This window comes from Monodelphis domestica, chromosome 5 (assembly GCF_027887165.1).
Source record: "Monodelphis domestica isolate mMonDom1 chromosome 5, mMonDom1.pri, whole genome shotgun sequence".
Taxonomy (NCBI): domain Eukaryota; kingdom Metazoa; phylum Chordata; class Mammalia; order Didelphimorphia; family Didelphidae; genus Monodelphis; species Monodelphis domestica.
The window spans coordinates 121,515,360-121,527,954 of record NC_077231.1 but is presented as its reverse complement, the minus strand read 5'-3'; the positions used below and the strand labels follow the sequence as shown (position 1 = coordinate 121,527,954).

Below are 12,595 nucleotides of genomic sequence, written 5' to 3'. Positions count from 1 at the left end.
TTTAGCAAGTGTTGAGTCCTTCATCCAGTAACTGAGGTCCTTGTGTTTAACGAAGACCAGTTTAGAATACAAACTAATTTGTAAAATACTCTTGGAGGAGCACAGTTGAAAATTAGGAGCAGCTTCACCTCATCAAATAGTCAAATGAAATGAATATGACAACAAGCCTGAGAAAGTAAGCTTGCCCTGAGACCCAACTAAGTTGTATCATCCCTTGATCAGTAATAGATGAAACAGGCAGGAGTTTAAAAAAAATGGAAGCCATTTATTAGTCCTTCAATAATGATCTGTCTATATGTTTAATGACAAAGGAACCATTCTATTTGGACCCTAACTCCTCAGCCTCTAGACTATGTATACTATATGAACAAGTGAAAATGACATTTAAGAAAGAACAGTTAGGCCCAGACCAAGTATACACTGAGTAAATCCATGCTGAAGGTGACACAGTCTTGGAAACCCTGAGGGGTTTTTAAATAAGATATTTCAGGGAGGGGAAGATAGCAAAAGAGTAGGAAAAAAAAAACTACCCTAAAAAAGCAATTGATAATTATCCATATGTATATCTTTTTTTTTTCCCTGAGGTACATTATATATTCCATTATATCTTATGTGTCTCATCCTTTCAATGCCTGGCATGGCATTAAAAATATGTCCAACACTAAACACTGAATAAATTTTTTTTAAAAGAAAAAAGGAGTTGATAGGACATCAATCACTATAGATGCAAATATTTATTTCCTCAACTTTTTATTTGCAATTTATTTTGAAAAATGAGCTACATGCAATAAGTGGTAAGAGAAATTGTTGAGAAAATAGAGGTGGGTTAGTCATGGAATAAGAATGAATGAGAATGGATGAATAGCCAGAGTGCTGCAATGGCATCCAAACAAAGTTTAAGCCCCAGAGAAAGGCCTGAATCCAGCCCACTGGATGGATTGTCAGTGAATGGTTTGTAAGAGAATATTGACCAGAAGGTAGCAGTGATCTCTTGCGATCTCTGGAAGTCTTCTGGAAAACCACATCTTTGGAATCATTGGTTAATTGAAGAGTTTCTTTATAAAGAAAAGGTATTTACCCTTTATGTATTAAACATATTTATAAAGAAAGCTTTTATTGGGCACTGACATGCATTTAGTATTAACTAGAGTTTTGGAGGAAGTCCATTACTGAGTCTCCATCATATGAATAGAAGAAAATGAACCATCTGAAGTTGTAGGGAGTGAAGGGTTGTGAGGAGCCGAGAGAAAGAGGAAGGCACCATAAAGAAAGGTGACACAGTGGAAATGGAAGACTGCCAAAAAAAAAACCCAACTTCTTTATTCCTGCTTTCCTCACTGTCTTCCCTTTCTGTGCTTGACTGGTTAGGGAAGGTGAAGTCAAAGAAGCCACATCCTATGGGAATGGGAGTGGATTAGTGTGGGAAAAGCCTGACAAAAATAAATTGGGCTAAAGATTAGCCCAGAGGGACAAAGAGAAAAGAGATGCCCTATTAGTGATGGAGACTGGGGTGAGATAAAGAAGGGATTAAGATTAGAAAAGGGATTGGTTTAGGGAGGAAAAAGGAAAAGGGAGAAGGCCATTGGTAGGACTTCAGGAGTCAAAGTGGTTCCAGGGATTTAGCTGCTTTCAGGTTTTGCAACAATTCCTCCTACCCTGAGTTTTTGAACCTTATAGTCCATGGGAGAAAAACTATTGAAAAGCTGTTTTTTTGTTTGTTTTTGTTAATAGGGAGCTACCTCCAACTTCCATCAATATGGTGAGGTCTGAACGTGTAGAGATTAGGTTCTGAGAGGGAGGAAATCAAGGATTAAAGCTAAAAATCAGAGGAATCTTCCTGGAGACTAGGGAGAACTTAAAGAATTTGGCAGAATCTTTCTTTCCTGCCTTCCCAATAACAGCCATTAGAAAATTAAATTGCAGGCTGAAACCAGATAGCTAAGAAAGGCACTTATTTTGTTGTTCCCTTATTGTCCGACCTCTTCTAAAACTGTGAAAACCCTCATTGAGAACCATCGCCTAGCTAAGATCAAAGCTATCCCAGGCCAGCTGAAGCACTTGCTGATGCAGGATCCATGAGAATATCTCTCCTTGCAGAGGGGAGACTGTGGGGAAGTGAGGAGAAAGTTTTTGACTCCAATTCAAGGGAATGAACTGGAAACTGACATTTTTTAGGCTATAAGGTGCCTTGTATAACAAGACAAATATTATTGCATGAAAAGCATGGTATCTTTAGGGGTGAGATGGGAGCACAATTTCTAATTCATTCAGTCGTGTACTAAATCTTGTAGTTGGAAAGGGATGAACACATTAGGCATCCTTTTCTAGGGGTGGGCTCGTTATGATGCTCTATCTGGTTCTTAGAAAGTTGGCATCCAGGATGAAAGGGTGGTTCTGCTGGGATCAACTAAGCAGTTGTCTTAAATGGCATATGTACCTACATACCACATATAAACTCACATTGGGCAGACGCATTTAAAGAAAGTGAAGGACTTTGGACTCTTACTGCCTTTCTACATTATACAAGCTACCCAAATTTTCCAGCCTTCACCACAACTTTAAATTGAGGGGATTGGGGTTTGAATCCAGACATTTAGATAATTAGGTGCCTGAATTTGGCCTTGCCTTTCTGGGCCTGTTTTCTAATTAGAAAACAATGGATCTCTTTCTATGGTTTCGTTTGACTTTAAATTTTATGATCCTCAATGACACATTTAAAACCCAGTGGAATTGCTCGTTGGCTATCCCCCCCCCCCCCAGGGGAGGGAAAGAATATGATTCATGTAACTATGGGAAAATGTCCCAAAGTAAATAATTAAATAAACTTTAAAAAAATAAATTTGATCCTATATAGTTGCTATTCATTCATAGTTAACATTTTGTAAACCCAATAACCCAAAGCATTTTTTGTTTAAATCAGAACATAGACTCCTAGGACCTAGTCTTAGGTCTACCATTAACTAGGGATCATCTTTCTAGGGCTGTTTCTTCATATGTAAAATGACTCAAATTTCTGTTTAAATGAAAACTGTCCACTCATATTCCCCATCACTGTTTATTGCCCTTTCCTCAATTTATTTACCCACTCTTGAATCTCCCCAGACTGTTCCCATATCCATCCTCCTAAGTTCTCCCGACCCTTCCCCATAGATGACTAGGATAGCCTCCTGGTTGAAGAAAGTTAACATGCTTCTCCAGAATCTGCTAATATTCTAGGAAGTAGATACCCATACTCAGGAACAAAGGAAGTATCTGAATTCTTAGGCTGGATAAGGGCCAAACGGGTAAAGGAAAAGCCAAAAGGACCAAGAAACGAAAAGCCTTTTGAGGTAGTTATGTGGGTCAGTGGTTGTGGCCGCTTGGATAAGTTTGCCACAACCCCTGGAGAATGACTTTTCTCCTTCACATCCTTGCTTACCACCTGCCCTCTTTCCCTTCAGTGTCAAGGAGAAAAGCATAAATTTTAAAGCTTTAACATTATCTGGGAACAGTTAGTTATTTCCTCAGAACCTCTAGTCCTTTTCTGGATGAAGAGCCCTGGGGACATGGACTTCTTTGCTGTCCATCAGTCCCTTTGTCTTCTAGCTGCCCATTGGTCTCCCCTCCATTTGTTCATTCCTTTAGTCCAGTATGTCCCCAACATTTTTGTCTTCCCATCGTGAAGGTCATGGAGTACTTTAGGCATAGGAATATAGGGTTATTTCCTCTCATTCTTTCTGGTACAGGCCAATTCATCCTTACAGCTTTGCTAGTTATATGGTGGTTATATGAAGATAAATGGGGGCAACATAAAAACCTGGGGTGGGAGCTTTTCCTGGTATAATAAAAAAAAAACAAAAAACATTCAAGTTTGCAAAGGGCTTCTCATACAGCTCACAATCCTGTGTAGTAGGGCTAAAAAAACCAAGCCTAGAGAGTTAAAGATTAAGATACAATTAAACCCAGGCCTTTCTAACTTCAAATCTGAAACTTTATCTACCACTTGACTAGTTGTACAATTTGTATAATTTGTGTTTTAAGGGAACAAAGGAAGCACAAAACATGTCATTCCGACCAGGGAGTTTTCTCATTTGCATAAAGGGGAGAAGAAAGCTATAACTACTCGGTACCCCCAGAGGGATGGCATATCCTGAAAGCATTCACCAACTAGTGCTAGTAAAACTTTAGCAAGGGCTTTGCTGTTTTTGTGTGGGCCTCAGGGAGACAGATGGTTCTAGGGAGGGAAGGGAAATAAAGTAAGAATAGAGATGGGTGGAAGTTAGGAAGCATCAAAAACCTAGAAATGCCTTATTCTAGAGTATCCAGAATTTTTGAATAAGGATGGCCTGGGGAACCTGCCCCAATTCAGCTCCTTGATTCTTCTCCAAAGACAGACAACAATGGTGACAGCACCTAGGAATAAAGACTTGACAGAAATGATCCTAATTTACCCTGGGATCTAGGATGGAAAACTCTTAACATTTGTCTCCAAGTTACATCTAATGTCTTAGTAATGAGAAAAGGCTGATAAAATATAAGGTCTCACAATTTTTTCCTCCAACTTCACCTTAAAACCAAGTGCCCTCCAGTTTTAATATTACCTAGAACTGGGGATCTAATGGGAGAAATCCTAGCTAGCTGGGAGTTTGGGTTGTAACTAGAGATATAAAACCATTTGTTTTTAACAGTATCCTAGGGTTTTAGGGTGTATAAATACAATTATAGATGAGTTATATTTAGATCATACAGTATTAAAGAGCTTAAAGATTCCTTAAGAGATCATTTTGTCCAAATTCCTCATTTTGTAGATAAGGGTTTCCTTTGCACAAGGTCACATACCTAGGCAGGCCTGTCCCAGAAAGCTTCTGGCTCTGGTCCTGCTTCTTTCTACCATATTATGCTGCCTCTGGGGAAGTCTGAAATGAAAGCTTCTCCTCAGGTCCACCTGTGCTGGCACTTGATTATCTGAAGAAGAGGGACTCAAGGGTTTTTTAGCCACTGGGTAGTCACCCTTCACTATGAATCTCACCTCTGAGCTGGATGTTCATATCTGTTTTATAGCTTCCAAGAGGTAGTTTCCTTCATTCAGTTTTCTCCATCACTATGTAACTTTAGTTTTCTCAACTTTATTAGGCCTATTTCATCTATTTCTAGATCTTGGAGGAAATTATCCCTTTTTCTAGAACTAGAATTTAAGTAAAGACATAGCTGTATAGGGGGATAACAATGGTACCATCTATAATTAATTGGGTTGCAGCAAACTAGACTTCCAGGTTTCAAAGATGAAACCATTTATCAAACTTTGATCTAAAAATCATTAAATAAACCCTTAAAATTAGCCAAGAAGTACAGGGATACACTTGGTTGGGCCAGGGTCAAAAGGAGAGATCAGAAAAGAAGCAAAACTTCTAAGGAGCAGGAAGAGTAATTTGAGAGATCCATATTCACTTTCAACACCTATCAGTTTGCAATTACCTTTCTCCTCTGGGCTCCTATTCTTTCCCCTGGTTCACCCCCACCTGTCTAGAGGGAGTAGAAAAGGGCTAAAGTCTACATTGGCTTGCCACACTACTAAAGAATCCTCATTCTACATACTAAAATATGCTTGAGGTTGCATGGTTTCCCTGATTGGAGGAAGGATCCAGAGAAGAGTTCAAACTATTTCCCCTGGTTCATGCCTACTCCCTTCTACGCGAGTGTGAAACAATGACAATTAAATCAACAACTAGGTGCTGGGTCAAATCCATGAGATGCTGGAAGCCAGAAAAAACAGGAGCTAGGCAGATGGGAATATCAGGCTGATGGTGAGGCAGGGTCAAGGAAACTGGTTGCTTGGAGATCACAGCTGGTGTAGGATTGGGAACAAAATACAACCACATGCCTAAAAACTCTCTTTTCCATTCCCCTTTATTCCATAAAGTTACAAGTTACACACACACACACACACACACAAAGGGCAGAGGGACGCAGACAGACAGTGCGTGTGTATGTGCATGTGTGCGCACAGGTATGTGCATGGGCGAATGAGGGCATGGGGTTAGAGGACAAGAGGAAAGAGGACCCAATACCCACCCCCTACCCATCCAGTAGGGAGGGGGCAGAGCCCCAAACATGGGACTTCTAGGTAGAGGTGAGAAAGGATCCAATGGTCACTGACAGACTTTTGGGGAAAAAAGGGGGAAACTACCCCCAGAACTTATCCTAAGAGACCTTGTACTTATTGGGGATTAGAGGGGAGAAAAAAAATCAAGACACTAGGGAACAACAGAAAGAAAAGTCAGTAAATTCACTATGGGAGGGTGAGATTGAAAAGGTGTGGGGAGAAGTAAAAGCAGTGAAGGGGGCAGTGAAAAATCTCCCCCTAAGGCTCCCTAAGCTTGAAGGGGCCAGCTCACCTCTATTTAATATTAAATTGGGGGAAGGGAGTTATTTCATGGGGTGATTCCTCTGCCCCTCACAGCCTGTACTTAAGAGGGTGGAGGGAAAAAGCTTGTCATATAGGAAGAAAGGGGGGAAACAGAAGCTGGATGATGATGGTCTTGGTGGTTGTGGTCAACTCTCCAGTTCAGGAGAATGTCTTTCCTTTCCTAGACCAGCTGAGACCTATTATCACCAAAATGGGCTCTAAGATCTTTACCCCACTCCCACACTCTAAAATATTAGGAACAAGTGGGTTTCCTCCAAATGCCAGAGGAATGACTGAGGGACTACATCCCTCTCTGTGATCCCTCCCCCATCAACACTTATGAGAGGACCTGGGGGAGGGGAAGAGGGCCCTCACCAGTCATAGCGTCGTGACTGTCGGGAAGGGGAGTCCTCAGGGCCTTGTATAGCCAGCCGAGGGGGTCCCTCAGCCCTTCTACCCCCACCCGCCCCAGTAGCCTCATGCCGACGAAATTCCAGGGGACGTTGTGGCCGATATCGGGATGTCTCTCGCCTCCACTCGTTGTCAAATGCTTCAGCATCACCTGAGGAGGGAATACTCAGAATGGAGTTGGATTCCTGGTCCAAATCAATTACAAGGGGCAGATGCGAAAAATAGACATGGTTAACATACTTCCAAGACAAGAGGACAGGGGAAGAGGCTACCCAGTCTAGACCAAGGGTTAGCAACCAGTGAGTGGGAGGCACTGTGGAGCCCTAGTACCTCTACAGAAAAAAAAAAAAGCAAAAGAGGCCTTCTTTTTATCTCCTCAATAACTATAATAGTATCATGCATATAACAGGAACTCAATAAGTGTTTGTTGATTTGAAAAAGCCAGGAAAAAACTGAGGTTAGATAACAACAACAAAACAGACAGAGAAAAATAGTCATATAAGGAGATGAGTAACACAGCAACAATAATTCCCTTAAGCTTTCAAGGAGTCCCTCTTCTTGGTCTGAACACTGACTACCTATTTAAGCTTAAAGCCTCCCAGAGAAATAACTCCCTAACAGGGAAGGGGTTTCCTGGTCCACCAGAATTGCAAAGCCTTGAAGCACTGTTTTAGGGGCTGGGTAGCTACTGGACAATGATAAGAATGGGAAGTGGAAAGGTCAGATCAAGGAGGCTCACTCTCATCCAAATTGATGTAATCCTGCCGTTCTTCCTGGTCCCCAGTTCGGTGATTTCGGGAACGCTGCAGGATGTGTGCCCTGTCTCGGATGTGATGGCCAATGGACATCTGCTCTAGTCCGCTATCAGAGTCCCTCACGGTCCTCCTTGTCTCCCGGATCTAAAAAAGGATGGATAGCTTGTCATATGTAGCTAATTTACTTCCAAGTTTCTACTGATTGTACTTGGGGTCAAAATTTCCCTCAAATGGGAAGGGTGGAGGGAGGGAAAGAATATGATTCTTGTAACCAAGGAATAATGTTCTAAATTGACTAAATAAAAATTTGCAAAAATTTCCCTCAAACACTTCTGAAGAACACTCTGATATTTTTTCAGATGTCTAGCACCACCTGCTTATGAGGCGCCAGTCCAGCCCTTAGGTTCCAAAGCTACTCTACTATTTCCCCATAGCACTTACCCCACCTGGTGCTGAGCGCATCTCAGATGTTTCTTGGTAGACTTTGGGAGCACCATCACCCAGGTTGGAATAGGAGATGACAGTGGAGGATGAAAAAGTCTGACAGTTGGCTCCCGTTGTCATGTGCTCCTGTAAAGAGGAAGGCTGGGGCTGAACTGGTAGAGGAGAGAGGGGATCCCACCCTCACCAGATAGTCTTTTTAGCATTCCAGTTTATTTTGAACTTTGTCTCCATCATAGTACTGTAAGAAATTGCAACTGGCCTCCCCCCCATCCTTGCCTCCCTCAAAATCTTTCTGTGCTCAAAAGCTAGGAAGGAATAGCAATAAAGAGCCTTTTCTCTCTGGACGACTAACAACAAATCTTTGTCTTGCCCAAGCTTCTGCACAGAGTCTCAATCTCATGTCCTTATGTCAGTACTCGATTCCAGTCTAGAATTCAAGGGTCTAACATTGTAGGGAATCCTTTTATAGAAAAGGAGGAATCCTTGGGTTCAGGCTACCATTAGGGCCAAAAGGTTCAGATTCAGGACTAGATGCTTACCACATTCCCAATCATGTCATTCATCATCCCAAACATATCCATGAAGCCACCTGTCTGGGGAAGGAGAGTCAGAAGAGAAGGCTCAGGAAACCCAAATCAACAAACTTTAGGTTTCTTCACCAACCTCAAAAGTGGCCTGGCACCATTAAAGTGCTCTTGCTTTCCTTCCTTCCCCCTCCCCCCCCCCCCCACCTGGACATCTGTTCTAAGACCTCCTGAGAGGCAATGTGGTTAAGTGGGGAAAAAAAGCACTAGATTCGGAGTCAGAGGACCAAATCCAAGTCATAGCCTTACCAATGAATACCTGTTTGACCTTGGAATTTTGTAAAATGTACAAGTTAGATGAGATCTGGGTCACTTCCACTTCTAAATCCTTTTATGCAGATTTATGCATCTCCCTATTCAAACAACACTGACCTCTTCTTCTCCCTCTCTGGCTTTGTTTTTCTCCTCCATTTCCTGGCTTCCCCATCTTCCCCTTCTGATAAGAACTCAAACCTAGAGTCAATGCATTTTTAACCTACCAAGAATTAATACTAACTGCTCCCCAACACTCACACATGCAAAACAATAACAAAATGGGAACCCATAAAAAAAAAAGAGGAAGAAAGTGTCCTCTTTCTAGAGATTCTGGATCTAGGGCATAGCTAACAAATATGTAACATTGTATAGGGCTTAAAGTTTTGTGGATACTCAAAATGAAATGGGGGAGGGTGGCCATTGTTGTCACTCTGAGAGACCTCTTAGAAGGATAAATGTGATAATACTGAAATGGAATAATGAAAATAGGATAGGGGTACATGAGGGAATGAGGACTTACCATTCCTAGCATCCCAAAGGGCGAGACAGCACCAGCCTACAGATCCATGGACAAGGAGTAGTATTAGAATATTTGCCTCCCTCACCCCTCACCCCAGCCCCCTTCCTTATAAGCCTAAATTAGGCTCAACTCCCTAAATTTACCCCTTGGATCTCTTTTTGAACAGCAGGGATTTGGCTTCCCCACTCCCCATGAGGGGAGGGTAAAGACCTTTCTTCAAGAGACCCATCCCAATCTCCATTGTCTGATAGCCTTAATTGTATCACCCTATTACCTGCATCCTTCGACTGGTAGGCCGAGCCCCTGGTATGCTCCCATCCGTGATGCTAAGGAAAGGGCTGTAGCCAAAGCCCCCTGACAACATCCGACTCATATGTTGTCTATGAATAGCAAAAGGGTCCCTGTGGAAAGTATGGAAAGAAGACCAAATGGCAGGAGGACCACAAACTCCCTGACTGGGTTCCTTCCTTCTCAAATTATAACATAAAGAAACTAAGACAAGGGAAGCAGGTATTGGCCTTGTGGCCCAGAGTAAACACTAAAACCAGATATTCCCAGTTTCTTAAATTCAAGTAGAGAACTCAGGGATCTATTCCAACTTCTCACAGGCTCAGTGTTGAAGGGGATCAAATGCCCTGGTATGGGGGGGTGTGGGGTGGGAAAAGACTCACATGAGGAACATGGGATCCTCAGGTTCTCCGTCCCTCATGAACCGGAACATCCTGCTCTTGGCTTCCTGGAGCTCTGCACTAGAGGGATGAGGAAAGGAGATGGAAAACAAGGTTAAGATGCCAGAAGGGAAAACAGATTCATCCTATCCTCTGGAGGGAGACCTTCCAATGCATGACTCAAAGTCAAGTTATCCTCAAATACTGCAGCTAGGCCCCCACCCCACACATGAGGGAGATCTTTCTCCTCAAGATGCCCAACAAAATGCACACACAAGAAAGCCCTCTCTCCTCAGGATGCTCACCATAATGCAATATGGAAGAGCAAGTGGCTCTCCAACTTCCCTTCTTGTCAGGGCTGGCCAGTAATTTTTTTTTCTTTTAACAAATATCACAATCTCTATTTCTTTTGTCCCATCTCTCCAGACTATCCACTCTTTCCTGTGGCCACCCCCAGACCTGACTAGCAGCACCCTCCTTTTGTCCCTGTTCTGGATAATGATACCCCATTCAAGGCCTCGAATCCTCTTCTCCCAAGGGCCCCACAGCCTTAAAGTTAAACAGTGCTCATCAAAGTCAGTCGGTCCGGCCCCAGCGGAGCCTAGGCCGGCCTTGGCCCAGCCCCCACCTTCTCCCCGCCCCCTCCCCCCCACCGCCTCCGGCCTTCAATCCCGAGACCATCGGGATCCGCTCCGAGGCCAGATTCCGGCCTCGCCCGTTCAGGAATACAGAGCTATGAGGGGGAAGCTGTTCCTCTCCTTGCCCTCAGGCCCTGCGCTCCCCCCGACCCCCGCCGCAGACCCTCACCCGGCCCCGATCCAGGGCGCTGTGGGGCCCGAGGCTCAGGCGCCCATCCGGCCGGGCCCGATCCCGTGCGTGGCGTAGGCCCGCTGAGTCGAGGCCCCGGCTGGGTGCTCCACTGGGCCCGGGGCGCGCTGAAGCGGTTGGCTAGGCCGGATGCTTCTTCCTTCCTTCCTTCCTTCCCTCCTCCTCCTCAAGCTCCTGCTACTGCCGCCGCCGCTGCCCGGAGCACAGACAGCCCCAGCCACTGCCAGGCCTGGGCGGAAGTGACGTCAGCCGCCCCGTCCTCTCTCCCCTCCCCCGCCTCCGCCCCGCTGGGCTTTCCCTGACGGCCGACTGGGCTGGGGGAGGTGCCCCGCGGGGGGGTGGGGCGGACTTTGGTTGACCTGTGTTTGTTTTCCTGTCAGGGCGTCTCCCCCCCAAACACACACTTAGGAAATAGCTGGGGTCTCCTGGGGTGGTCCCCGGGAAGAAAGGATGAGTGTGGGGGTGGGCGAATAATGCCTATGACCGAGGATAGGCAGGTTTCTTACAGAGGAGGGCAGATATCTCCGCTGGGGAGGAATACCAGGAAGTGGACAGAGGGTCAAGTTTTTTTGTTTTTGTTTTTGTTTTTAGACAGAAAGGTTTCCTATATTGGAGAAAGAAGCAAATTTTCTGTAGGGAAGGAATGTTTCTTGTAAGGGGAGGAGGAGAAAGAATAGGAGGAGGCAGGTTTCCAGTGAGGGGAGGGATATTTACCAGAGGGGGAAGAGGTTTCCTTTGGGGGGGGGGGGACAGATGCCCTATAGGGGCAGGCTTCTTATAGGAAAGTGGGAGGGTTGGAGGGGGAGTGTAAGTTTCTAAAAAAAGATGGACAGGTTTCCTATGGCGGGGCCGGGGGAGGAAGAAGGAAGGAAGAGCAAATTTACTATGAGGGTGAGGGAGGGTTCCTATAGGGGAGTGCAGTTTCTAAAAGATAAGGCGCAGCTTTCTATAGGGGACGAGTAGGGAGGGCAAGTCTCCTTGGGAGGAAGGGCAGTTTCAATAGGATAGAGCAAGTTTTTAGGAGGATGGACAGGTTTCTTATTAAAGAGGAAGAGGAAGGAGGAGCGGAGTTGCTATGGGAGTGGGCAGGCTTCCTATAGGGGAACCGAAGGAGGAGGAGGGAAGGGCAGGTGCCAGGGATGCGTTCGCGCAGGCGCCGGCAAAGGCGAACTGGACTGTAATGATGGTGGCTCCTTTTGCTGCAGTGGGCCCAGCCCGGAGTGCTGAAGTGCCTATTTCAGCACGGGGATTGACCACTAGAGGGCTCCACTCTGTCATTGACCCTTTATGGCCTCCCACCCTTACTTTGGAAGGTCAGTTACCCCATCTGTATAATGAGAAGACTGGGGAAGAGGAATTTGCAATCTGAGATAATTTAGATTGGGATTCAACTCCTTACCGACCTGTGTTGCCAAGACTTCCCAAGTGGGAGATGGGAAGGAAAGGGTAGCAAAGGGCCTCATTCTCGGTCAGGGTTGGGGGATAAGGAGTGGAAGTGGACTGCAGAGCAGGAACTACTTCAAAATAGCCATTTGGTGCCAGAACGGAATTTAGGGTACAGGAGTCTTCACTTTCTTGCTATTCGAGTTTCTTGGATTGGTCTTGGCTCTCTTGGAAGAAAGATGCTATCTTTTAGAGATTTGCCCAGTTGAGATAGGACTTCATACAAGGCATATATAGACTCTTACACTCCCTCATTCTTTTTCTTTGATTTAGTCGGTACAACCAAATCCAGGAGAAAAAGA

General features: G+C 44.7%; 1 protein-coding gene across 1 annotated transcript; it reads right to left on the bottom strand.

Annotated features, from left to right (window-relative positions):
• Positions 1 to 5,868: 5,868 nt before the first annotated feature.
• MLF2 (myeloid leukemia factor 2) lies at positions 5,869 to 11,094 on the bottom strand. Its single transcript, NM_001324524.1, is given in 8 exon segments — positions 5,869 to 6,947; positions 7,536 to 7,695; positions 7,993 to 8,121; positions 8,535 to 8,588; positions 9,355 to 9,390; positions 9,629 to 9,755; positions 10,026 to 10,103; positions 10,830 to 11,094. Coding segments are annotated over 7 exon segments (747 nt in total). The 5' UTR covers positions 10,076 to 10,103; positions 10,830 to 11,094; the 3' UTR covers positions 5,869 to 6,756.
• Positions 11,095 to 12,595: the final 1,501 nt, after the last annotated feature.